We start from the raw sequence: 27,777 nt of genomic DNA, 5'->3' as shown, positions 1-27,777 counted from the left end.
TCTCATGCATGAATATTTTACACCTGTGCTGCAGAAACGTTCAGGTGACCTGAGAGGGGAATTATTTAATTTGATTTAACTACATGGAAACCTTTTTTATTTCTGAATAGTGGTGGTTGTTTGCGTTATGATCCAAATCAGATCATAATGCTGTTATCAGTGCATCGCTTGTTTGTACAGTGTTTTGATGACACCTCTATCTATTTATAGGTCTGATAAATCCGCTGCATTATGCGCATATGTAGAAATCTGCAATTCAAAGACGAGGGGCGTTCACACGCCTTTTGTTTTGTGGTGCGTAAAATAATAAAGGTTAATAAAAAAGAAAGGCTTTGTCGGAGCTTTCATAGTGCGTGACATTTGACTGAACAGTAGTAATAAAATTTAAAAACCCTTGATGTCTATAAGTCAGTGTGTATGCACACGGAGTTTGGCGTAAACAGGCCGCTGGCCTGATGATGTTCTCCTCAGTAATGCTTTTATTCAGTTGTACAGAGTGAACCTCAGTCTCGCTTCATTTCACTTAAATATATTTTTTTTTTCCTGCATATTACTGATTGTGCACATGGCTGCCCCCCCTCTAACACTCTGCAGGCCCAGTGGTCCTGAGCAGCCCGGCCCAGCTTGTTGCCCCTGTCCTGGTGGCCCGGGGTACTCTGTCCATCACCACCACCGAAATCTACTTCGAGGTGGACGAGGATGACCCTGCCTTCAAAAGGGTCGACTCAAAGGTAAGTAAACCTGCAAGCAAGTGCGCAGCACACACTTTAAAGCGGGTAGTTAAGCGTCCAGCGCCTTTTTTTTTCTGTTTTTTGTTTTTTTCATTGTAACTGTCCGGCAGATATTAAACAGACACTTTATTTTAAACATAGAAATGAAGGAATAAAGACAAAGCGCATGGAGGTGCGCTGCGCTTCTGTAACAGCTCTGTTGTTTTTTTCCTTTTATGCAATAATGACAATTTGTGTCCATAACTTTTCTATAAATCACGGCTGATTTGTTTTTGTTTTTTTGTGTGTTTGAATTTGCTGGATTATTTGTGCATTTTATTTTTAAATTCATATAATGATCTCTGAGGCCTGCTCGTAGCGCAGGGTCAATGGGGGCGGTTTATCCACCGAGTTATGGTCGAGTTATCCAAGGTTAAAGGAAATTACACGCATGTTTCTTGCACAGGGGGATGGTGGTTAAAAAACAACAACAATGCAGATCAGTTTAAAGCGTGTGTGTGTGTGTGTGTGTGTGTGGACATTATTTTTTCCTTATGTCCCTATTCTCCCTTTTTACTGTGTCAAACTCATTTTTGTAGAGCATCTACATGAGCCAGAGCCCCGAAATTAACGATTCCATTATATTGTTATTGGATGGCGTTAGGCCTACCTCACATTTAATAAATAAACATTTAATAAAACCATAATGGGACACAAATATAAAACAGCTCGTTTTATTAGCTCTTTAAATTAGATCAGAGACAGAAATTTAAAAAAATCAGATCACAGATGTTATAATCCAGTGTATTTCAAGTGCATTTTTTTTTCTCAATTAAAGTCTAATATATATATATATATATATTTACTATATATATGTTATCATTTTCATTTTTTATCATGTAGGCCTAAGCATGGTAGAGAAAAAACAAGAACCAAAAAAATGTTCGAGTACTTTAAATAATAATTCAAGTAAATTGATGGAATGTTTTTTCAATGTAACAAATGTTGTACGCCTACCATCAAAATGTAAACTTTCAAAAAATTAGACAAAGTCCATTGAAACAGATGAATCAGACTACCACTGATGCATGTATAAATAAAAAAAAAAACGTTCCTACCAGATAAAGAAAAAGATCAGAAGTAGATTTAAACAGGTGGATCCTATTTACGTGTCACAGAACAACATTCACAATTTCAGACCACTTGAATCACAATCTATGAATGTATTTACAGTATAAAATGTACAGATGTGTGTATGTGTTTTTTATTTTTTATTTTTCCAAACTGTGTCACGGGGCTTTATTTTAAAGCATTTAAGAAAATGTAGGATTTGGACAACCGTGTGGCACGGAGAGAGAAAAAAAGAAGAAGCCACTGTTTGAGGTGGACTCCTGGATTAATGGTAGCCAATAATTTAAATTTTTTTGCTCCTAAATATTGACACCGTCAAAAAGGTGCACGGGGGGATAAATGGCAAACTAAAACTGTCTGTCATAAAAGTCGTCTTTGAAACAGGCTAGGCCAAAACATATTTAACAACAGAGGACAGTCACATTTCACAAGACTTTGCAAATTGGTTGGCTTTTTTATTTATTTTTTTCCTGTCCGTTTATGAGGCCTCTACCACAAATTGTAAGACGAGGTGAACTAACATGTTTTACCTCAGAGTTTCTCCAAGCTTTTGGGGTTGGTCAGTATTTCTCTTGCCAGTCGCCAAGTCTGTTTGGCTGCGTTCTCTAGAGCAGAGTGAGGTTTTCCTTGAAATAGGTCTAAATTGGGCAGGAAATAATGCGGGCACCTTCTGCACTGCAAACACGAAATAAGCTGCAATAGTATCCCGTTCAGACGGTCGCCGAGACAGTTCTCATCCCAGTCCGACTCCCTGGGATGCTTCTCACACTCGTAGGAAACCAAAGTTTTCATGTGGTAGTTGTTCAGGGGCTGTCCGGGCAGTTCGAGGTGACGGTCGCGTAATGCTTTGAGTACTGACAAGCACTTCTTCCTGCATCCACCCAGCAGGAGCCGGTTCTCGGCCTCGGCGAACTGCAAGACCCAGGCGTCGCTCTCTGCTGAGCTCTGCTTGCCGTTCAGGGAGTAGCACTCTTTGGATAAAAGATTGAAACCTTCCGCTTTCACTTCTGCCACTCTGTTAGGTCCCGGCCAGGGGATGTGAGGGAGAGGCCAGTGCGCAGCGCTGCGTGGCCAGATCCCAGTGCACTTGAACGCCGGCGTGATTTGCACCACATATCTGTCTCTAATGCGCAACTTCACCTCACTTGTGTCAGCGACCATTTTGACAACATCTCTGTAGCTGCATTTATCCACTGCTTGCGCCACCAGTGTCTGAAATCTCGACCGGATCTTGCGCGCCGAGAGGTAACCGGAGGCTGTGATGAATTCAACCCAGAGAGACATGCTTCTCTTTCGGCCGTCGCTGAGCTTGAGCACGGCGCAGCCCGGGAGCGATCCGTCATCCACAAAGTTGAATACTCCCATCTGATTCAGATAGAGCACAACCTCGAACTCGGTGGGTGAAATGACCTCCAGTCCCTCGAAACGATTATCCATCTCGCTGAGAGAGCTGATGAAGCGGGGCTCCTGCACCTCGACCTCCTTCAGGACATCCGATACCACCTTGCACACCTCCCGGATGGTCTTGGAGATGGCGGCTTTTCGAGACTGGCATTTCTCGTTGTAATATTTGTTGAGGTGATACACCAACTTTGCCTGGGCGGCTATCATATTAGGGCAGAGATCCGGGTTATAAACCGGAGTCTCGCAATAAGCCGAGGGATCCAACGCGGCTGTTTGTACGGGAGCCAATTTTAGAGAAGAAAGAAGCAATTTAAAAAGAAAAAAAATGTCTATTTATAAGACAACTATTCAAAACTGTGCTCAGAGCACATGCGTAATAATCATATCATAACATTCACAGCTGTTGTACCGTAAACTGCATTGAAGTGCTCGAAGCAAGTCCTCGAATTTATCAGGATGGTCTGATTTTTTTAAAAGTCCATTTCAGCCTTTGTGAAGAAAAAAAAAAATCAGCCTTTTGGTTTTTCTCTGATCACCGTGCCAGGTAAGAGTCCGCGTAATTGCGCAGAGTGGAGTGTGCCCTCCTGACGCAGCCCGGTGTTGCTGTGTTTTACAACAGGAGACACACACACTCTTTATTATAAGGGAGGAGTTGAAACCAAGATGTCCAATCGCTGTCTGATGCGTCACCGCTTCCCAGTTTATCGAAAACAAATTCATCCCCGGGTGTTATATACAAGTAAAAAGTACAGGTAGTAGTAGTATATCGAGGAGCGGAAGTACACCTACGCATGGAGAGAAGAAAAAACAAAACAACAAGAGCATTTTTACTGCGTTACGCTGCTTTTTCCTGGACTCTATCTTCCTGCTTTTTAGTCAGCTATATTGAATCAAATATGAAACAGTAGGTGGATTTAGAATTGTTAAATGAAGCTCTTTATGTCTTCGGATAATAAAACATTACATTTGCAATATTATATAAGCCTTTTCCTTTTCTCCAGTGGACCGGGTCTTATTTCTTCTATGTAAGGCACATCAGATAAATTTAGAATAATTTAAGTCGTTTTTGTTACTTTAAATATAAATTTATTTTTTTTGAAACGAGGTTTAGTTTCTTTTCTGCGTTTTGAAGCCACGTGTTAGTGCAAATAAACACAAATTAGATGATTAATTAAAACATTCCGCGTTATTTAAATTCACTGAAGACTCTGGTGAGGTAGCAGACTTATTTCTCGAAGCTGAGAAAGTTATTGTGCTATTTATATTAAGCATTGCCATTATGTTTGACGCATTAATTATCAGTGGCTGTGACCTATAGGAGAGTTTATATGTGGAGCTTGTGTTGCAGATGCAGATTCAGAAGTCGTATTTGTTTTGCTCTGTGTGCCGCAACAGCCTGTGATCTGTTGAGCAAACGCTCCACGCACTTAAATTTTATTTAAATAATGGATATTGTAGGGAAATAAATATAATGGTTGTGATCTCAACACACATTTCTTTACATTGCACAAAAAGAACATTAACCCATTTACAAAACTCTGTAATGTTTTATTGTGTCCATCTGCCAAACGAAAGAAGAATATGCAAAAAAGGTTTTCATAATTATTATTTTATATTAGAAACGCTTGTTATGTTGAAATTATTATTGATTTTATTAATGTCAGTAATCTAAATCCAGTGTTAAGTTGAAGAGAATAATACACATGAACACTCTACATCAATCTGTTATTGGTAATGATAAATATATAAATATTTTCATCAACAACAAGTGAAGCGGAACAACAACAAATCAACAATAGCATAAAAAACATGGTTTGGATGTTTAAAAAATGTTAATTAATTATTAAATTAATTGCCAATATTTCTAAGAATTCTCATTTACTATTAAATTAATTGCCAATATTTCTAAGAATTCTCATTTACGTGAAGTCCCGTGATGTGTGTTGTTTTCAGATGTAGCTGTATGTTGGTCTGATGCAGACAGTGATTCACAATAAAGAGATGTTGCATCCACACTAAACCCTCTCTGGCTCTCATCATTGCACTGGCACGCCATCTCACGAGGTACAGTGCATCCTTTGAAGAGGACTTCAAAAAGATAATGCTGCGCGGATCAGATAAGGAACACAAAGGCATTTACACTCATCTCTGCTCAAGTCAGAACTGCATAAGACCAGACATTATGAGGGCAAAGCGCAGCACGTCAGCTCTGACTCTCACTACATGGATGCGGCTGAGCAGGAGGTGGCGTGTGCGGGAAGGACCCTGATAGATAGGTGACTCCCATTATCATCACAGCCTGTCATGGACACACTGCCAGTAGCTTCTTGGCAAAAAAAACCCCAGTGATAATTTCACACTGTTACCAGGCAGAAATGACAGATAAGGGAGTAACATCTTTTTTTTATTTCCATAAATGTAATTGTGGAACAAGATAGAGGTTTGTGTGGAGGTTAATTCTGAAATTAAATAATAAGATTTGATACGTATTGTAGTTTTCACCACATTTATATCTGATTAAATTTCACAACCATATATTTATATTCTTGCTGACATATTTCTGGAGGATATGGAGGACATTATGGAAGTTTTTCATGTGGTGAGAGGTAGCTAAAAGCCTCGTCCCCTCTCAGGCTTTGATAGTCTTCTCTCTCACTCTCTCCCACTGTCTGTGGCCCAGCAGGTACTTAGACTTTTATTGAAACCAGACTAGCCTCACTTTCCAGGCTATCTTGCTCCAAGTCAGATACCTCAGAATCCAGTTGCACCTCTTGAGTTTGTGCTCCAGCCTTTGGCCCGTTCGTATGCGTGATAGAAGGGGGGATTTTCATTGAGATTATCACCTCTTAATCTAAAGCATGTGGCTGCACAGATCTCACAGTAACTCAACCTGCTCTTGAGTCCCAAGACTCCAGCAGTTGTCAGGTCCAGCCTAAGACAATCCAATCTTCCTACCCATATCTTTACCATTACAACATTGCAAGCTTTGTTGCTTCATTCGCCACCCCGCCAGGCTATTGGAGGCCCTACAGTGTGATATATGGGGCTGTGATTCCAGCAAAGGCCTATTTCTGACCCAGCAAAAAACGCATGCACGATTGTGTAAATCAATACAATGACTTCTACTTCCCCTAATTTTGCATGAGCATGTGACCCTGTTTTGAAGGCCTCTTTGTTTCCAGAGCATGCCTCTACACTTATTCATTTTTTCTCCTCCATTTTTCTTTTTCCTTTCTTCTTGTAAGACTGATCGTCCTGTTAACATGGCCGGGCATAAGGTCAATGGTGCTTGTCTGATGGCTAAAATTGCCCTTTGATGACACCGCTCGTGCTTTTGAGTGACTTGAAATGATATTCTAATGATTGTAGCCAAAGTCATTGTATGTATGTTGCTCGATTTCATATTTTCTCCTCAAGGCTTTATGTAGTATTCATACACACGATTTAGTAATAAATATGTATGGAACTAACACATATGTGTTCATATACAAATGAGTTTAATCTGTGTAAATAAGATGATTATTTCTATGGTATGTACAAAACGCTGTGTAGCCTCGAGCGTCCAATAAAGAACAATAATATTTTGAAAAAAGTGAGTCTCCAAGGGAGGGAATGAAAACCCAATGCACCACAAAGATGAATGTTGGTTGGCTGAATTGACCAACAATCCTCTGTGGCTTTGGCTCCAACTATATTTTATAAACAAAAGGTTTCGCAGAAATATTTATGCATGCTGTCTTTAAGTTTCTATTTCCTGTATTACCTCACGACTGTTAACAAAATAGCTTTGACATTATATATGTACAGCCATTTTTGTTGATTTTTAAGCTGAATCGAGACCTTTTTGAAGAGCAGATCTTCTGAATGGCATCGTAATTATGTATGACATTTTATTATTTTAATAATCCCGTTACACAAGCACAAATAAGGCCTGCCATATGTGTTTTATCAATTTCCTGAGGTCATTTAGTTTAGAGAATTTCAAGCCATACCCCATATAAAGGGAATTTACCAGCTAGCTCCCAAGCTAATATGCAGATTAGTCAAAGTGGACTTAATAGGATGACATATTTCTATATAAATCAGATTAAAAGCAGTGACACATCAGAGAAGTGACATCAACACAGGCTGTCAAACTGTGAGAAATAATATGTTTTAATCTCATGGGATAGCCACTCACGTTGACACATTTTCTATAATTTTATTTGTCACAAAATGAAATTGTCATTGGGATTTTTAATAACCGAACATTATTATTCCAGGCAATATGGTGTCTCTGTAGGAGGCCAGTTAATTTTTTGGGGCCTGGAGCTGCTCTGAGGACCCCCTTTGGATTGTGTCCATTCATTTGTTTTATCCTCTGCTGTGCATTAGCAGCCTCCATTGGCGAAGTCAGGAAGCTTAGACCACATAGCCAGAGGCTCCGCGAGAGTGATCAATTCAACAGGCTCCGAATCCCATAACATATACACACACAAAACACCAGACTTATCAGCATGATGAAAATTTTAAGAAAGGTGAGAGAAAAGTGTAAATTATGAAAAAAAAAAAAACTTAATTGATTGTCTCAGCTTCATTTGGCCCTTCACCCCTCCCCTCTGCAATATGGTACGCTTGTCAGCCTTTGTGATAAATTACATGCATGTATTTGCATGAATTTAACATGGATACAATTCAGTTTTGTTTGCCAAAAATACTGATCCAGAAGATGTCTGCTTTGCTTCACGGAAGGAAAATACAGCTTGTGTTCAGTGCACTTTTCTTTTTTTTTCTCCTGCACAGGTTATGCAGTTGGCAGTTGAATGCAGCAAAAGTGCTGGTGCAGTGCTTTCTACTTGTTTTATTAGCGCACAGTTTAGGATTGTATTTTGTTGTACATGACAATGCTAAACATTTGGAGTGTAGCAGACTGGAGCAGACTCGTCGTTTATTATTACTTTATTCGGCGTGCTTTTCTTGTTGTTGTCTGCAAATTGTTAGGGCATAGATTTTTACAAAAAAAAAATATTGACTAGTTTATTTCTCAACCAGCAGCTCTTTTTTTATTTTCTTTTATTATCAAAGAAAACTACATGCCCGACTCCCATCTTGTCTGTTGTAAAAGTCGGCAGCAGCAGCAGCAGCAGTGCGATTAATCTTAATGTCTGTGAGATGTCTACCATCTAAAGGTGGGCGCTGTAATCATCTGCCCACTGACCCCTTGATGCTCATCTACCGTCCTCTCCGCAGCTCTTGTATCTTATAAGTAATTTCAAATTTCAGATTGACTGAACACAGTTCTCTCCCACGTGTCATGTGATCTAACAGTAGGTGCAAATTGCGCAAAAACAAAAAGCAATGGAGGAGTTGGTAGCATATTGTAGGTTTGGGGCTGTTGGTAATCAAATGCTGCTGGTGAGGCCTGTGATGAAATTAGGCAATGTTGCCTAAATAAGGGATGAAGGGTTCATAATTGCCAGTCCTAGAGATCTGAGGTGCCGGGTGCCAACTGTCAGAGCAGGGCTAATGATGACAAATGTCTCTCTATGCAGATTGCTGCAGCAGCACGGGTGTGCAGCTGAGAAAGAACAAGAAAAGAAAAATGCAGAGGGCCTAATAAGAGAAAGCTTGTGTGCTCACATTTAATGACCTACATGGAAACAAACCTCCCTAACTGATGGGTTGCCTTTGAAAGTACTCAAGCTTGATGCTGTTTAAAGCTACCACAAAATGGAGGCGTTGCCCTACGGTACCTGTGACTGATATTAATCTCTGACTACGAAGAATCATTGCGATCTGCAGCTTTAACCGATACAGCGGGCAAAAAATAGAATCTACGATTAACTTACATTTGCTTGCGAGCTTGTCAAGATGATTTAACAATAAATATTTGTCATGTGGGGAAAAGTTCGCTCTATGTTTAGCCGAACGATCCATCAGCTCTAGAGGAGAGGACGTGTTAGGATGGATCAGCATTGTCCTTGCGTGTAGTTTTCCTCATTAGCTTTTTTTTAAGTTGATGTTTTGGTCTTTTTTTTTTTTTTGGAAGATACTCAGTGGTTCATGTACAAAATAACAAGCTGTTCTGAGTTAACATAACACAGCTAAACTGTTGTTGGTTAATGTGGCTTTAAAAAAAAAAGTTTTTGTGTCTTAAAAGTGTGTTTGATTTTAACCACCTTTTTTTTTTGTAGCAGAGGGCCATAAATCTGATTTCACTTACTGTGACGTAAGGCTCACGCTAATAAAAGAGCAAACCCAGAGTGTTGCATGGCCAGATTTCCCCAATTTGTTGCATGAATGGCTTTTGAAAGGGGTCCCTCCTTGTACAAAGGGACTCTCGTCTTTGTTTGGTTTCGCCCCATCTGTGTCATCTGGTGGTCTGTGCAAGAGGGTGGTGTCTCGGGGTGCTCCCCAGCGGCGATGCCAGTTGTTTTATGGACTCGGTGGAGTGGTGCTGGGAGTTCATAAGTTGGCTGGCCCATTGTGTGCTGAGCCCAGCTGACACGTGTGAATTGACTCCAGCATATTGACAGATCATTTCCATTAATGAATCGGAGGAGTCTGCCTTGTTTCACTCTGTGATTTATGCCCTTGCTTCATCATCCTCTGAGCTCAGGGTTAACTAACATAGCCCCGAATGACTCAACCATAATATGCTGGACAGAGGGAGTTTGCTTTATTCAGTAGCTTTATGCATGGCTGGATATACTTAAATGAAATGTTAACATTTTATATCTTCCAAGATGAATCACGTGAATTTGTACATATAGCCAAATATAACAGGTTTGTCTGAGAGAGCTGACTTCCTCTGTGTTTAATCTCTCTTAAATTTAAAGATTTATATCTAATGTTTACACCTATAATAGCATCACATTTAAAGTATGAACCATTGTTCTATAGAAATTCATTTTAAATGCAATAAAACGTTTAAAATAGCCTGTGAGGAATAACTGGATTACGTGCAGTTGGGTATTAACAAGCGACCTATAAACTAAGTTCACATTTCATCAAACTGTTTTCTGTTTGGGATGGGTGGCCTGTTTCTTGATTTGATATTGAACCACTTTTGTTTGTAACCGCTGGTGTCTCATCAGCTCGGCCCTGATCCTCCATGGCGACCATCCAGGTTGTTCAAAGCAGCAGCCATACACTGCTGATAGCGCTGGCCTCAGCCTGCCCTGTCACCCCCACCACTGCTGCCACATGGAAGGCACATTTGCTTGCCACCATTTTATGCCGCTGTCACCCTCCCTTCAAGAGCGAGGGGAAAGAGGGGAGGTGAAAAGGAAAGGAGGGAAAGAGGGAGGCTCACCCTGAGCGGATGCTAGACAAAGATGGCAGCAGAGACATTTTGTCGACTTTCATTAGTTCTGGTGGTGGTGAGCTGTGATGAATATTAGCCTGTTACTGGCAAAGCCACACATTGTGGAGCACAGACGGAGAGCATGTCACAATCAAATCTACCCCACCTCATTTCCATCTTCCTCACTGAAAAAGTGGGACATATGGGGCAGGATGCCAATTGCTTATTTTATATGGTAATTAACATCTTTCAAACCGTGTTATGTGGTAGGTGTGTCTCAACCGTGACAAAGTTTATCTCGCAAATTTACATATATATTCCCAGTAAGGAAAGATATTTTCAGATCCTAGCAGACTACAAAGGCTTATGTGCTGGATGTCAATAAGAAATTAATGAATTTAGTTGGCCTTCGCTCATAGTTTCACTGTAATAGTTTTGTTGTGACAGTGTCACATTCAGCTAAACTCAAAACCATCCTAAATCACTGCTGTCATTTCTTTAAATATCTTCTATCTGGAATCTGTCAGCCTAAATTGGGACCTTACCTAAACCCATCCACACACTGTATGGATCTGTGTGTGTGTGTGTGTGTGTGTGTGTGTTTGTGAAAGGGGGATCTGTCCACTAATGCATGTGAAGGACAGTTGTGTATGTGATATTCTTCTGAATGAACTTGTTGTTGTTTGTGATCAGCATGACGCGATCACCTAATCACCTAAACTCCTTTTTGGATTTCTGCCAAAACACAGAATCTTCTGATTTTGTTTACCTAAAATAACAACATTCACACAGCGAAATCCCTCTTTGGTGGAAACCCTGGTGTGTGTGTGTGTGTGTCTGTCGGTGTGTGTGTGTGTGTAGATGTATCTGAATGTTGTTTTGTCCTGCTGGGCTTTCATCTGTTGGACTCATTATAGTAGTCATCTCACTGGGCGCTGCTCGAGAAGCTCAGGAGACGGGCTCCCCATGAAAGAGTCATGATGGATGAAGAAGTGCTGATGTGCTGGTTCCTGCCTCCAGGCTTTCACCTGCTCAGGAAGAGCCCCAAGGCAAAAAAAGAACCAGGCCGTTCCGACCAGCCAATGAAAGAGCGAAGAGTAAAAGTCAGACTTTCTTGGTGTTGCTGTGAACCGTGGGGCTTGTGTGATGGAAAAAGTTACTAATTACTAAAAGAATTTTCTAAATCTCTTTCTAATGATAAGGGGGGGAAAAAACAACAAGTCAAAAAGGTGGATGAAAGCCCCCCGAAAAAGATGGATAAAGTTGTGCCGTTCTACCTTGTTAAATTTCAAACGATTTTATTAGAGTGTCAATTCCGTGGTCTTGGCAGGGCTTGGGAGGTGTCTGAGCAGGGAGTGCGGCAGGCAGCAGGGTGAGAGCATGTCGGCTGTTGACACCATCTAACGAAGGGAGGATTAGGAGTTTACAGAGGCAGTAATATGATAGGTCAAAAAAGAGGAGGCACTCCTCCACAGCACTTGGCTCTGTAATGAATGATTGACTGGAAAAGGAGAAGCTGCCACTCGCTGGCTGAGTGCTCATCTTGACGCCTGCCGCACCGCTCCACGGCTCCCCTTGATCACGTTTCGCTGCTCCCTTCTCATCTAAGGCAGCAGTCTGCAGGGAAAAGCTGCTTTTCCCTCTTATTTTTCTCCCTAATTTACACATTTAAGACATTTTTGTTTGCTTATTTGCAATTCCCTTTTTTGTCAGTGAGCCTCTCTCTATCAGTCCTACTCCGAGTCCTGAAACCAGCCCCCACACACACACACACACACACACTCAGACGCACACACTCCCTCACTTAAAGCCTTCCCTTTCTCTTCTGTTTGCCTTGAGGCAATGAACTAATTTCAGGTTCCATAATTGCAGTGTGTTGTACACCTGTCTGCTATTAATTCTCCCCTGTCTCTCATTCTCTTTCTTAATGAGATATTATTGTAATTATTGTCATTATGCTATTTCCCATAATGAACTTGATTGATGTTGTTGTTATGGCACTATTTATTCTCTATAATTAGTGTAAATGTGTTGAGAACTTCTACAGGCATTGATAGTCTGAGACTGTGGTTATGAGTGAACTCGGGTCCCTCATTCACTCATCAGCTGACCTCAGAGTTCCCGCTTAGTGCAGAGTTTGTCTTGGATATGGAGAAGAGAGCCGAGCAGCCCGGTCACCACTGAATAGGGCCCTGCTTGTAGCCATTTTAAGACCATTACAACAGTGAAAGGCTACACAATGGCCAGTGCTGGGCTTTGTTTCAGCCTGTCACTTGCACCCCTGTGAAAATCAAATAGTGCTTTGCTTTAAAAGAAAAGGTGAAAAAGGTTTTGCCTATACTCCCATTTTTGGAAAATCTGTGTGTGTTTTGAAAAGGAAAAGTTTTCAGTGACTTGATTTTGAATGTTATTGTTGAAGACGCAAACTACTGGAAGGAATGCTTAAGAAAATCTCAGCTGAATGAACTATGTTGAATTTTTTTTCTTAGCGGCCCTCAATCCAATTAGGAGTTTAATAAGGGTCATGCATAGGGACTTCACGCTGCAGGTTGGTTTCTTTTGGGTGCTTTTGGGGAGTAGGATGGGGCTGAAGTTTGGATATGGTCTGCCTGAAGGCTGGTCTCTTTAATGTGTAGTGAGGGGTCTTGTGCCCTGGTGAGTCATTGAAACTGTCTGGGGAGCACAGATGATCTTTTCCGTTATTCTGAAGGCGAGGTCGGGAGATAATCTGACACTGTGGTTAGATTGGTTTCTCAGGTGGTACCAATTACCTGATCTCTCACAAGCCTTCGTTGCTTCCACACATGCTCCTGTGGTCTGGTCTAATTTGCCTTGAATTTTTTTGCCAAGGATTTATTTCTTTACATATATGTATAAAACATATTTTCACCAGGCAAATACTTTATTTAGTTCTTTATCCCTCATTTTCCAGTTTAGCATCTTACCTGGAAACCTGTAACCCTTCTTGAAAATTCGAATGTGAGTAAAAATGCAAAAAAGGCTATATGGTCCTTTAAAGGGGCCTTAGTCGATCTTTAATCTCTCCCTATAAGAGGAAAAGTGGGTAGGAGGGCCCTAGAAGTGGACATAGCGGACTAGCCTTTGTGGGTTTGTTCACATGCTGGGGAGCTTTGAGTGTCTGACAGCCGTTTAACTCCACACGACCTGGTTCTCAAGTGCCATCGTTTGGGTGCTCTTGAATCCTGTTAGGAGCCATAATTACAATTCATGCACTCCCCGCGCTTCTTTGAAGAGGCATTGAGAGAGCAAAGAGGGGTGCAGAGAGCCTGAGAGAGCCCGAGCAATACCAACGCTTCTTCAGGGTGTAAACTGTGTCCGACGCTTTCAGTAAACCGCCTGAATGCTGCGGCCTGCCTCATCAAACTAAGTTAGAACATAGTTTATGTAATGTACAGAGCCACAAAATGCTATATAATGAGGTTATAGAAGGGCAAATGGTGTAAAATGTGTAAATATTTTCTTTTTTTCTTTAGCGCAAGTGGGAATATACATTGCACATGACACATTTTTATAAAAATTGCCCTTCTTTCAAGTATGCAAACAACTTGTGAATTTGAAGTGCGGGGTGAAGTGAAGCACATTCAATGACTTTCAAAGGAAAAGAGGAGAAAGGGTGAGCATAATGCCTAATAGGTGCTTTAGTAATTTCTGAGTTTTCATAGCTTAATCCGTTCTGAAAAGCTCAGGAGAAGAAAGGCTGCAAATGGCCCTCAGTATTAATTTGATGTGACTTCTGTACAATAAGGGATGTGGATCCCAGAAGCCCATTTTCAAGCTTACCTTCTTTCATCATCCTCAGCTCTTGGAACTTTTGCCTAAATGTTTCATGAAACCCAGGCTGTAAGCCTCTTTGGTATTCTGTCTTTATAACGCCTGGTTTAAGACCATTATTACACCATGTTCAAGGCAGAGGAGCACATACAAACAGTGAAGCTGCCTCTCCATTGTGTGAAACTCAAATTGATTTGGTACAATTGGGAGAGCACTTGTATTAAAACACACATATTCTATGGCTCATTTCCCCTCTTTCATTTTGGAGTTTTGCAAATGCAAATGAGGGCTGGTTACCCTCCTTCTTTTTACAAATAAGTTTCTGGTTTTCTGAGTACATCCACCCATTTTTTTAAAGCAGATGAAATGATGTGTTCTCTATTATTTATATTAAATCGCGGGTTTCAACACACCATTCCCGCAGACAAACAAACCATAGAAAGAGAAACAGTGCCTCATTACTTAGATTTCATCCTGATATTTTGCTAAGATAAAAGTCAAATTAAAATGAAATTTTGTACTGTTGTTGTCAGCATGTGGAGACGCCTCCTGAGTCCCTCTATCTCCATGTGTTAAAAAAAAAACTATTTTGTAAACTCTGGGACTTCTGAGATTCATAAAAGGCCTGATTTTGTTTTTCTTTTCCTGCAGAGAGATGAATGAGGCAAAGGATTCAGTTTGTTTTCAAAGAATCCTGTGATGATGTGCCTCAGGAAAGTGCAGGCCTGTATCTCAGAGCTTTCTCTGCTGTGGATGCTTTATAACATATTCTCTCCCATTATAAAAATAATGTCAGGGGTATAGATGCACGCTCATTGTTTTTATAATTTTACGAAACAAAGGGTCTACTTTGTTTCTTGTGTGTGTTTTTGTTTACACCGAGTAGGGGGGAAACTAGCAAGGGACACACTGGGTTGGGTCAGTGACCCTGGAGAAAACAGCTTGCATTAATATGGTCTAATCCAATGTAATTAGTCAAATTACAGCACGCCAAGCAGCTTGTCAAGGGCTGTCGGCTTTGGCAGGCACACAAGATGGCCTGGAGTCCCACTGGACAGCAGAAAGACCTCAAAAGCTCAGTAAAACTGCCCTGCTGCACTTACTTTTACTTTATTCAGTCCATTTTCCTCTCCTCCATCTTTCTTTCTTGACAAAAATGGGGAGGGCTCGTTCAGCTTTTCTTTTTTTCTTTTTTTTTTTCTTCAGTTCTCACCTTTTCTGAGTTGTCTCTCATACCCCCAGGCTTCTAGCTTGGCTTCCTGCCTGCCTGCTAAGGTGGATCAAAATGATATGAGGACTCATAGCGCAGGCTACAGAAAGTCAGAGTAATTATATCAGTGCTGCACTCCTCCTACGTGATTTTATAATAGTCGGATGCACGCTAACTAGTGCCGCTAAGAACCACGGACACGGTTAAGACACTTCCCCATGTTGTAGGATTAGCATTGGTAAAAAAAATATTTAAACTATATAATTACATGAGGATAAAGTACAAATTATCTAGTGCACTCAACAGCCAGATTATCATCCCCTGCAAGCCCCGTTCAGCCCCAAGGGGTGAGCCTGGATGACAAAAGGCCCTCATTAGCATAAATTTACAAGCACTCTCGTTCAGAGAAGCCGATAAGAACCTGTTCCACCTTTGCTTTGGCCCTGAATGGCTTGTTGTGCTTTTGGCAATGACAGATAAGTCAGGGTAATTCCACTTTATGCCTGAAAAAATGATGCTCCAGATTCTGGCTGCATCCCGAAGGTGTCACCCACGATAATCCTCAAAGAGCGTCCGGCAGAAAGGAGGCTGTGTGTTTTCCAGATGATATACTGCGAATGACAGAAAGAATTATACGAAGGAGGACAAATCTGTAACATATTATTAAGCAATTCCCAGTGAATAACGGGGATAAAAGGATAATGGATGAGGGTGTCGTTATTACCTTGGTGCTGAGGGAAGCGCCAAAGCAAAGGTAGAGAGACAAGATTAATTGAGGACGAGTGAGGCGCTCATTGCTCATCAGGCCCTCTCGTCTAACCACTTGCTCTTTCTGTCCCTCTCCTCCTCTGTCTCTCCGCCTCTCCATCCTTGTCTCGTTCTTTCTCTTCGTCTCTGTCTTGCTTTGAGCCCCTATCCCTCCCACACACACCACCAAGAAGAAAAAAAAAAAAAACGGGAAAAAAAAAACGAAAAGTTGGATTTAAAGCGATCAGCTTGGCACTCTCAGTGGCAGCCAGAGGAAGCTGGTACCCAGGCCGGGAAGATTTCAGTCATCTTAAGGCTGACAAGTCCCTGAAAAAGTCCCATTAGGAAAAGCTTGCTGAAAAGACCCCACACCAAATGACTGCATCCCATCTCTCAAGCTCCTTAGTGAAGGCACCCTCAAGCTGTTTATCTGGATGATGTGCTCACTAAATGTGTTCATGTATGTGTGTGGATGTGTCTGTGGGTGGGTCAGCGCTTAAGAATGTTCATACGTATGTTTAAATTTGTTTGTTGTGTCTCTTTGTTTCTTTCTTTTGTTTGTTCACAAAATATAGTTAAGTTGCTACTTACGAAGAGGAGACAAAATAATGTACATTTGATGGAAAAAAGACCTAAAATAACTTAATCGCCATTAATAAAGGTGAGTCATCGTTGCAGCATTTTTCAGTTTAAAAAAAAGTGTGAAATCTTGATATCCAAGTTAACAAACACAGAGATAACTAACCAGGAAAGATGCTGGATAATCTGTTAATAATATTAATGTGGTTGGTTAATAAAAGGCAAAACCATTTAATGACTGTGACATCAGCGTCGATGACCTCAAATATTTTGCTTTTTTATGTAGTTTTAACAGTATTTTCAAATACCCACTGTTCTTTGTAAAAGGTCACAGTATATTTTTCACTCTCCCTGTGAAAGGTAAAGGTGTGAACGTGCTTTTATTATCAGCACAGGCATTCAGCCACATGTGAAATCAAAAAAAAAAAAAAGGCGATTGTGTGTGAATGTATGAGTAATGATGACTGTGTCTATTAAATACAAGAAAATATATAAAATATGCTTTCAGTATCGCACGTTGATCATAACATAACATTATATAATATATTTATGTTCGTATATGCCACACTGTGGATTACATTAAGGTCACCAAGGAGATGCATTTTATTTTGGGGTCGTTTCTTTGAACCTTTCCAAAGTCTTCTGTGGGCGTCATGTGGCTCCATGTCAAACTTTATGTATTATCTCTATAGGAAACCACATGTTTTTCCCGTTGCGTTTCCTGAGGCTTTATATTCTAACATGGGAAGGTAAAGGATGTTTAAAGAGCTTTGAACTCTTTAAGAAGAATTTTCATATGAGGAAAAACAGCTCCTCCCACCTGTCCTACCATGGCAGTGTTGAAGACAGCGCTGCACGGCCTGCTAATGTGCGTGAAATACCATCCCTGACATAAATGTTATTGACAAACTTGGCTGGACATTTGGGGCAGTGAACTGCCAGCATATTTAATGCATATTCATCTCCTTTATCCCACTGGTCTTGCCAGAGCACCCAAGCTGTGTCATCTTGCTACACTCTAGCTACCACCCAAATGTATAGTGACACTGATTATGCAAATCTGTATCTTGTTCCGTCCCCCCACCCCCCCGGTACCTGCATTAGGAGCCTGCTACTTTATTGAAGTTGAGATATGGGTCTCACAGAGAGGAACCCAGTGGAATCTTGATTTTTTTTTGCTGTTATAATCTGTGGGAATCTTTCACATTTTTTGGTATTTCTACACTTCATAACAGCTGTCACATTAAGGGGGATGATTTGAGGCTCAGGCATACGTTAGAAGTCTTTGCAGGGTGTAAAAAGGATTAAAGCTGAAATAAAAGTGAGGATTTGGGCACATCGTGGTCAGACAAGTAAAATTCCTGTCTGCGTGGCTTCGCAAAGTTTTATATGGCAATATTAGTCTGATTTCACAGTGTTTAGAACATGAGTCATTTGTGGAAAGAAACATATGTTTGTTTAATTCTGTATTTTAATTAAACAAAACAAAAAAATGCATTCTTCCTTAGTTCTACCCATGCAGGCTGTTTTGTTATTCAGCAGCAGTATCTCTTTCCAGAAAGGATGTTCCTGCTATTCAGAATAATGACTGCTTCTGAAAAGAGATACATTTTTATGTCATTTTTTTGCACAAATACACAAGATTGCATTCCCCTTCCTTGTGCAGGCAGAATCGATCAAATCTTTGCAAATAAAACCAAAACTACATGGCTAAATATCACATGGAAAACATTTGTATGTCATTTTGGGGATTGTGTTTCATAGCTCTGATTCGGGCTCTTGTTACTTTCAAACATATTTTGATATAAATATTTTCTCTGTGATCCAGACTAACACATATTCCACTATAGTTGACGATGCTTTCACACTTAACTGAGAGTTGCTCTCTGCTCTCGCTGTTACCGGGCTTTATGCTTTCTCCGACTGCTCAACCTCTTCACAGATTTGGCCCATATTGCCTGGGGTCAGCCATTGAATACAGTATACGCAGTGTGTGCTGATCCTCCAAATTGCCATGTGTGAAATCCATCCCACTCGCTCCTGGGGGAGTAGTCATATCACTCAAAATGAAACTGCCTCTCGTATCCTCCCCTTATTCTTCCACTTGGCTGTTCTCTCTGGCCGCCTGGGACCATGCACTTGTGAGGCTTTATGGTGGAAGCCTATTAGACAAATCTTAGAAGAATGCAGTGGAGGTGCTGTGATACCAGGTTGTCAGAGTGCTCCACAGTCTCATATAAATGTATCAGTCATGCTGGCTTGGAGGTCTCACTGAATTATATTATTTTCCTGTTTTGGTATAAATGCAGTGGAGGCGGATTGTATCGTTTCATATGCAAGAAAAATTTCATCAGGTTTTTAGAGAAAATGCTTTGTTAGATTTATTAATAACATCTGTCATAGTGTCTCAGCCAATGTGGGGTTAAAGCTATTGGGAAGTCAGATACGATTAGAATCTATTTCCATGCATGAAGTGGCTTCCTATCGCTTTTAAGTATGATGTGTTCCATTTGTGCATTGCCACATTATTATATATGAGTTTCAGCCTAAACACTAGTGTCACCTGTGCCTCTCCTCATCTCATCTGTCACAATATTTTTCTGTTTTCCGCCCATGATGTTATCGAGGAAGGATGCAGCCTGCCCTCTGTCAAATCAGGGAAAGAGGAGAAGGAGAATAAAGGAAAGAGAGGACAGAGATGTTAAATTGCATTATGGCTATTATGCTGTAGAGATATATTTCCCTGCAGCTGGCAGAGCATGCGCATGCGCCTGTGGCTCCTAATGAGCCTGCGTGGAGGGACCTGTGTGGAAACAAAAGGCTGTGCTTGTCGGCCATACCAGACCCCTCCACCCGTCCCCTCGCTGCTCCCCCAGCCCTGAGCGTGACAGACCAAGAGCAGAGCGCCGGTCCCTTCCTGGTGGCGTGATTAGATTGGGGCCGAAGTCTCCAGCTGGCAGGCCTGTCTGTGACTGGAGGCGGCGGTCCCCAGCGCTTGTCACTGGCTGACACCTCTGACAGGCAGGGGACAGCTTCAGCAGACAGGTTCATTAAATGGCATTTTTTACAGCTGGGCCTCCAAAAATGAGGGCTGGGCTTTGTCAAATCTCCAAGTCTACAGGGGCCCCTGTGTGTTGGTTTAGACCAAAGCTTTGTTGTTATGACAAATTTTTTGATCTGGGCTGTTTGAAATCAGCTCTTTTTTCTCCTCTTTAGCCTCTCTTTTGTTGACAGCTAGCCCTTTGGCCTGTACTTTGTCATGGCAACAAAATGTTCACTCGAGCTGGGCAACAAGAAACAGCCAGTGCTAAAATATCCTTGTGTTGACAATTAGTTCAGAGTTGCCACATTATAGCTGTTTTTACTTATATTTTAATTCTTAAGAAGCCAAAGTGGACCGCCTGTTTATTACTAGCCGGGTTGTTTGTTACAATTAGTTTTAATAAGACATGATGTAACAAATGGAGAGTTTGGCTTGCAAATTTATGGCACTGATAAAATAAAATAGTTTTTAAAAAATGAATAGAGACTTTGCTGAAAATGACAAACCCTTCAGAGTCTCTAGACATCCAAATAACTTAATATGTATTCAAATAACAGCTTGCTAGTGAATGATGAAATAAGCTGTTGTAGCCTTCCCATGATGCATATTTGTACGACTTGCCTTTCAGCATTGCACTCAGAAGACTACTTCCAGAACATCTGGCTGCAGAGCAGGAGGGGGGGATAAAAGCTACCCTGCCTCCTAGAGAGCTGCTGCTGGCCTTCAACAGTGCGCCCGCAGCTCCACAGCCATCCCTCCATCTCACCTCCCTTCCTCTCTCTACTCCCCCTCAAGTCAGCACGCTGCCTCCTCTGGGCCGTGCTGTCTCTATGACAACTGTTTGAGTTGGGGGTTGCAGAGGTGTCAGGCAGGGGCATTACTGGGAGGAGAGCACCAGAGATGCTGTGCTGCACATCCAGCATCTCCACCTAATCCAATTTTAATTGAGCTCCAGAGATTTTGGATGTGGCACGGAGGTCGGGCATGAGCTATTCCAGGGAGAAATTAAGGCAGCCCGGCTCACGCTGCACTCTTCCAGCCTGTCACTATTTTAAATGAGCATTAGCATCAGACCTAACCCAGCTGAACATCTCACTCTGGCTTCCCTCCCTCTCTCTGCCTTACTCCACCTCAATCACCCCCACACACACACACACACACATACAGACACCCACACACACACACTAATATACTGTAGGGCCTCGCCCCCTTACTGTCCTGTTATATCTTTATTCTCTCACACTCTCTGAACTTAACATATGTGTGATTATAACCTGGGGAGCTGATGAGGTTGCACCCTGGCTCATACTGTTGGACAAAATCGTTCAGTCAGAGGAAAGTGAGATGGAAGGAGGGGGGGGGAAAGGTGTGCGGGGGAACCATTCTCACCTGTCAGAACAACTGTCTTGGTTTTCTGTGTGTGGACCTGCAGCCCCAGTGGTGCTGCATACACTAATGATCCTTTGTCTGCTCTCTCCTCTCCTTGGCATGATGGTTTTTATTGATTATTTATGTGTCACTGACCCAGGGGGTTGTTGTGTTTTTTTGTTTTTTTTTTGGTTGTTGTTTTTTTGACCACTTGGCTAGCTCTGGCGAGTTTTATAGACCAATTGGGAAAGTGTGAAACACTCAAAGTAGACCCAGTAGTGCTTTGTTACAAGTTAAAATAATGAATGGACAAGCCGGTGCTGGTGTGATATTAGAATAGTTATTAGGAATTAATTTTAGTAGCATAATGGTTAGAGGAATAAGCTTGCAGGGAAATAATGAGTAGAGCACCAGTCAGTGTTTACACCAGTACTTTATTTCATAATTGAAATTCTAATAATAATATGAGAACTTGCCTCATGTCAAACTGTTACACAATCTAAAAGCCTGTTGCAACACTCGACTTGTCAGCATGTATCTAACATTGGTGGTCTTGTTTTGTTACATGCAACTTCAATACTGAAATGGACACCAGTCTTTACCTGTAACCTGATGTAATATCTGTGTGTACTCTAGTGTCTACTTTTTCTTCCCCTCTAGGTTTTAGCATACACTGAGGGTCTACATGGGAAATGGATGTTCAGTGAGATCCGGGCGGTGTTCTCCAGGCGCTACCTCCTACAGAACACAGCGATGGAGGTCTTCATGGCCAACAGAAGTAAGCGGAAGCGCCGATTACAGCGTTTGAAATTCACGTTTGCCCTGCTTTTCATCACTAAGTGATATCTGCTACTGTTTCACAGCATCAGTCATGTTCAACTTTCCTGACCAGGCCACAGTAAAGAAAGTGGTCTACAGTCTTCCTCGAGTGGGAGTGGGCACCAGCTATGGACTCCCACAAGCTAGGTGGGTCACATATGTTAAGAGAAAATGAACTCAACACTGTTAAATATTTCTAATGCTGTAATTCCTTCATGGCCGATGTTACCCCCTCCGTGTTATGTGTTGGCCTGCAGCAGAGTGATTTGAAGTCCCATTGCTCCAGTCATTGAAGTGGATGTGCACTGACCCTGACTGAACTGACCTAATTCTCTGACAGAAGACTCTATACAGCAGAGCTGCAGCCAGGCCACTGACCACAGTGAAAACCACAGATTCCCTTCAGACTCTCACAGTGCTAACAGGCCTGTGTATACGCTGTTACAAAACAAGAGCATTTCCTTAAGTCTTGTGTTAATTGACTGGATATAAAGTAAGCCAGCCTAAATTAACACATAGTAAATTAACTGGGTAGTTTAAGGACTCTTAATTTGCACCTAGGTTACTTTAATTAACAGGAATAAAACTGTGTAACTGTGAATGGCACTGCAGTGGATGCCATAATTATTTTCTACGTTCTTCAACTCAGTATGTTCCATTCATTTAAGCCATAGAGCTGCATATGGGCCAAAAAATGCTATCGTTGATGTTCCACTTGTCTATGATGATCTACGATGAGCCCTTTTTGCTCTTTGATTTTAATATTTAAAGGTTTTAAAATACCCGTAACTAACATGAGCCTTCTGTTTCTTGATTTGTTGTTGAAACGTATTGTTCCAGGCGCATCTCCCTGGCCACCCCTCGACAGCTTTTCAAATCCTCCAACATGACCCAGCGCTGGCAGAGGAGAGAGATTTCCAACTTTGAGTACCTCATGTTTCTCAACACTATCGCAGGTAGGGGACTCTTTGCTTTTAATTTGGTTGTAGCTGCAGGTATGGAAATACTAGATTCTGTTTTTCACAGCCATCAGTTAGATAGATGGATTCTGATTTGTTTTCTTTCTTATGCAGGCGAAATGTAAAACCTGGTTTAATCTCTGTGAATCTCCTCACCATTAGAGTCTTGTGACTTTAAGTTTAGCTATCATGATCAATAAACTGTATGTGTCAGTGGTACTGGAAACATACTATAAGTGGCCTCAGGTATGTCATATCTGTTTAAGAATCCATGGTAACCTTAAGTGCCCAGTGTGGTAGACTTCACTGTTCATGGTAGTGTGCTGTTTGAAGCAAAGAGCAGGCACAGCAGATTTTGCCAGATAATTAGTGTCTGGCTTTGTGAGAGCGTACACACGTGTGTCTGCAGAGTTGAGAGGTTCTGTTGTCGACTCTCTGATCTGAACTGCAACTAACAGGGAAGGCGAGAGCGACTGTACGCTCCTCTGCTCTGAGAGGTGTCATCCTCTCTCTCGCTGCATATTCATGCATATTTATATTTAGCTTGTGCTTGAGTTCGATACATTATTGTCAGCTAATTAGATGTAAGGCAGACAGAAAAACATGCCCAAAATTCATTAAAAATCCCTGGTAATGACCTGGGCTGACAGGGATGTCAGAATAGTGTGGGGGCGGCAGACAGGCGGGGGGTGAAGTGCTGAGAAGAGGTGCGAACGGAAAGTGGTCTTCTAATTAAACACTATTCCACTGTTATTAACATCCTGCCACCCCAACTCAGGCCTCAGCACCAGTACGCTGAACCACACCAACACCCCCAACTCTCCCTCCACACTCGGCCCACTGCTTCCTTTTTTACTGTGAGGCATTAACCTGGATAATTATGCTCTCTAGCTTCCCCCAGACCCTGGATATTCTGCAGAAGCCTTTCCATTGACTAGCCTGTCACACATTATCACTCGCTTGCTCTAGATTTAGATTATCTGCCAACCTGCTGCAGTCCAGAAGTGAGCACGCCTGCTGGATTTGTGCAGTTTGAACATTTTTTTGTAGGCAATCATTAAAAACTTTATGACACTAGAAAGTGATGTGGGAGGAGTGTTTCCATTAAACAATCTTATTTTATTGAGTTTCATATTATTCATTTAGATGCAGTGAAACAGCTTTTATTATTCTGACCTTAGCGTTTCCACCTCTTGATAATACTTTGATTTGAAATGGCATAAAGCTTTTAATGCGTTGGACATTACATGACAGTTTGTTATGACTGACAGCTTTGTAAACATTAACTAATGATAAAAATGTACCATTTTTAATGTGAAGGCGTGCAAGAGCGTCTCATTAACTGCAATGGTCCCTGTGTAATGATAGAATAATGTGAATAATGTGTAACTTCTATTGATCTTCAGATCTCCAATGTACTTCTGAAAATGTGTCTAAAGATGGTTTTGTATATACTAGTCAACATCACCATTGGAAAAGAAAAAAAACATGAAATGTTGCTTCTATTCTGTAGAATTAGCACTGCTTCCTTTTACAATTTTTGGGTAAAATAAATCGTTATTCGATTTGCTCTGAGACTACATTTAACTTGATTTATCACCAGTGCTAAAAACTCCAACAAACCCATCCATAGCAGCCCTGTCTCAATCCTGGATTACGACTGGCCACCACCTGACCTCACAGCTGCATCAGTGTCATCTTAAAAGGAAAAGTTGAGCATTAATGACAACATGGTACATGCTCTTGGCTTTTCCCATGGATTTCCTTTGACACGTTTTGCCATCTGAAAATCATATTCCCAGTGCCAGAGCACAGAGGAAATTCACATCTGGCCAATCAGTGCATCAGACCCGCAGTGACAATTCAGGCGTTTGGAGTCATGGACCTTCAGAAGAATCCATATCCCTCATATTACATCTAACTTACCACAACTTAGAGATACTTATGTTCTCTATCAACTCAAAGACAGTGTGTTCAGGCCTCCTGTAACTCCCACAGTCCATTGATAAAGTGCACTCAACAGGAAAAGGCATGGGGAGCACAGAAAGCATTCTCTCATAGCAGAGAGCACTCGCCATTAGTGTAGGTTTCCCTGGCAGACTCCATACGAGACAGGAAGTGTGTCTGATTGAGGGCTCCGAGATTGGGGGCTTGTTGGAATGTTGCATGCTGATCCCCCAAAGTAACTGAAGCCTCAAGTGTACCCGGCCCTGCTTTCAACCCCTCTGTTTCCTTCCAACCCTTCATCACTCACAGATTTTTGTCGGCTCTGTGTGTCTAGGGAGGACATACAATGACCTGAACCAGTACCCGGTCTTTCCCTGGGTCCTCACCAACTACGACTCAGAGGAGTTGGACCTGACCTTGCCAGGGAACTTCAGAGATCTCTCAAAGGTACAGAGGCCTCTTGGCCGTGCTCCTCAGTATGACAGAGAGAAGGGGGGAAGCTGGCCCTGATGGCAGGGGATTTCCTTAATAAAGGCTAGACTGTAAAAGAATATCATATTTAATAGCTAAGCTCATGAGTCGGAATGCAGAAAGTGGAAAATGCTGATTGCAGCATCCTGAAATGCACAAATAGATTATGTAAGTTCACTTCCCATTTATTTGATACTGTATTGTCTCAGCATGTAGTTTGCACTTGAGTATAAGCTTTAAGAGGCCTCCTGGGTTCTACATTACAGAGGTTTATACATTTTTATAACCATCTGTGCCTTGAATAATAAAAAACTGCAGCATAATGCTCACGGATAACAAGTCTTTCAGCAAGGCGGCTTTAGATCATGTACCACCCATCATGTAAACTAAAAATATGTTTTACTATCTCAAGGTGGGTCTTGTGTTTTAAACCTTTATTGCAAAGCTGCTATATTAAATATTTTTATATTAACAAGGGATCGCACACCTACTTTTAGTAATGAATTTGCGGGGATTATCCTTTTTTTCGTGTCTCATTGTTTTGGTTTTTCTGTGATCAACATTTTTTGGTTGCTGGGTTTGCTCCAACAGCCCAGGAACAAATTTTAGACAAAGTTAGCGACTAGCTGGTGATCATAGTGGAGCATTAAGAGGTAAATACTTATCACAGAAGCTGCTGGAGAGCAAAACGGAGCTAAGAGGTGACATGAATATCATATTTATATTTACATGTTTGCTAAAAGGATTACCATATTGATTTAGAAAGTGATAATATGTCAATGTTGTGTCTACAAATTGTTTCTGCTGCCCACTAGAGGCCCAAAAAAATATGTACAATGTCCAAAAATAAAATGTAAAGCAATATGATGATATCATCTCTAGTATAACATTTGCATGTTTTTCATTTTATTGACAAAATGTGATCGTTTAGTAATTAGGTTTCTAGCTTGGATTTTTACTATCAAGGTTGACAACCTGATGAGAACAACTCATTAGCACAGTGTTGCAGTGAAAGTCCTTCTAAATATGGCAGGTCAAAAAAACGCATCAAGCTGTGCAGTAGCAAGAGTTCTGCTAACGCTGCCAAATCACAAGAGCTCAGACACAGTGACACTAACGCCCTGCAACCCTGGAGATAAAGTTCAGCATTATGTTTGCTTTGCCTTTGACTGGAGAGGAAAAGGCAGCAGATCCCTCTACCACAAACTGTGGCCTGGTTTACTTGTTCACCACCCCCTTCTCTTTCCCTGTCTCTCTCTTTCTCTCTCTTGCACATGCACACTGCAGCTCACTGACCTGAAAACAGTCACATTCCTGTCTGAGTTCTCTCTCTCTCTCCGGCTCACTTTATTGCTCCCTCATTCCCCCTTTTCCCTCAAAGCGCAGACGTTCAGAGTAAGAGCCTCGGTTTGCCATCTCAGTTCTCAACAGTTTGTATCAATTTTCAGCCTTTCAAGTCATGTGCTGTATTTTGTAGTAGAAGAGGAGGAGAACTTTGAAATGGGGGGGGGGGAAAAAAAAAGGGAAGTTACTGTGAAACACTTCACAGAAGAATCGTGGACAAGTTAGATGGAGTGCTGTGAATTTGAAATTCGAGCTCCCGCTGCTCTGGAACACTTCATATTTCAGTAAACCCTGAACGTTTTGGACAAACAGCTTGGTTGTTTGTCTTGCCACCTTCATCTCGGCACTTGTCTTCTTTTGGCGGCTCCGGCCTGTGGTGTATCCAGGTGGGCTGAGAGAGAGCCACCGGTGTGTGTGTGTGTGTGTGTGTGTGTGTTTGAGTGTGTGTTTGTGTGTGCATATACGTATGCCTGTGTGTGTTGGGGGGTAGAGGGGGGGTGATCTTGGCTGAGCCATGTGCACCCCTCCTGCCCTGGGGAGACAGTTATGTATTGTAATGTATTCCAGTGACATCCTCTCATGCTGTTTACAGGGCTGAGCTGCCTTCATTAGCATGAGTTCACAGCCCGTGTCTCCTGACAGTTGTCCTTGGAACCCCGGGGCTCTTACCTCCAAAAGTTCACATCTAGTGTAGCAGGGAGGGACACCGGCCCCCACATTTCTCTTTGCTTGGCCTGCCCTTTTGTTCAATTATGGATCAGAGGTAGCAGCACAGCCACTTGTTCATTGTATATTAAGGCTGTGTGTGTGTCTCTCTAAGGTGTATGTCCAGTGGGTGTGGTTGTGTACCACGCAGGCTGTGTGTGTGGTAAATAAGGGTGGGTGTTTTGCTATAATACCCATGTTCATTCTTGATATTTCTTAATATGTATAGGTTCATAAAATCCCTTTTTTCCCCTTTAACAGTC

At 41.6% G+C, this 27,777-nt stretch overlaps 2 protein-coding genes across 5 annotated transcripts in view; one reads left to right on the top strand and one right to left on the bottom strand.

Moving 5' to 3' along the window:
- nbeab (neurobeachin b) overlaps positions 1–27,777 on the top strand; it is a 185,000-nt gene that overhangs the window by 125,761 nt on the left and 31,462 nt on the right. For all 4 annotated transcript variants that reach the window (XM_027280396.1, XM_027280395.1, XM_027280394.1 and 1 more), the window contains 5 exons: positions 595–731; positions 21,930–22,047; positions 22,133–22,235; positions 22,929–23,044; positions 25,329–25,441. In XM_027280396.1, coding sequence (XP_027136197.1) covers positions 595–731; positions 21,930–22,047; positions 22,133–22,235; positions 22,929–23,044; positions 25,329–25,441 — 587 coding nt within the window. The remainder of the gene's footprint in view (positions 1–594; positions 732–21,929; positions 22,048–22,132; positions 22,236–22,928; positions 23,045–25,328; positions 25,442–27,777) is intronic.
- Positions 2,228–3,977, bottom strand: mab21l1 (mab-21-like 1). The gene has a single exon (XM_010736344.3). It carries the CDS (start codon positions 3,450–3,452, stop codon positions 2,373–2,375), a length of 1,080 nt encoding a protein of 359 aa, XP_010734646.1. The 5' UTR covers positions 3,453–3,977; the 3' UTR covers positions 2,228–2,372.

Source organism: Larimichthys crocea, chromosome VII (assembly GCF_000972845.2).
Source record: "Larimichthys crocea isolate SSNF chromosome VII, L_crocea_2.0, whole genome shotgun sequence".
NCBI lineage: Eukaryota > Metazoa > Chordata > Actinopteri > Sciaenidae > Larimichthys > Larimichthys crocea.
Note: the sequence above shows the minus strand (reverse complement) of the source record. Positions and strands in the feature narration are given on the sequence as shown.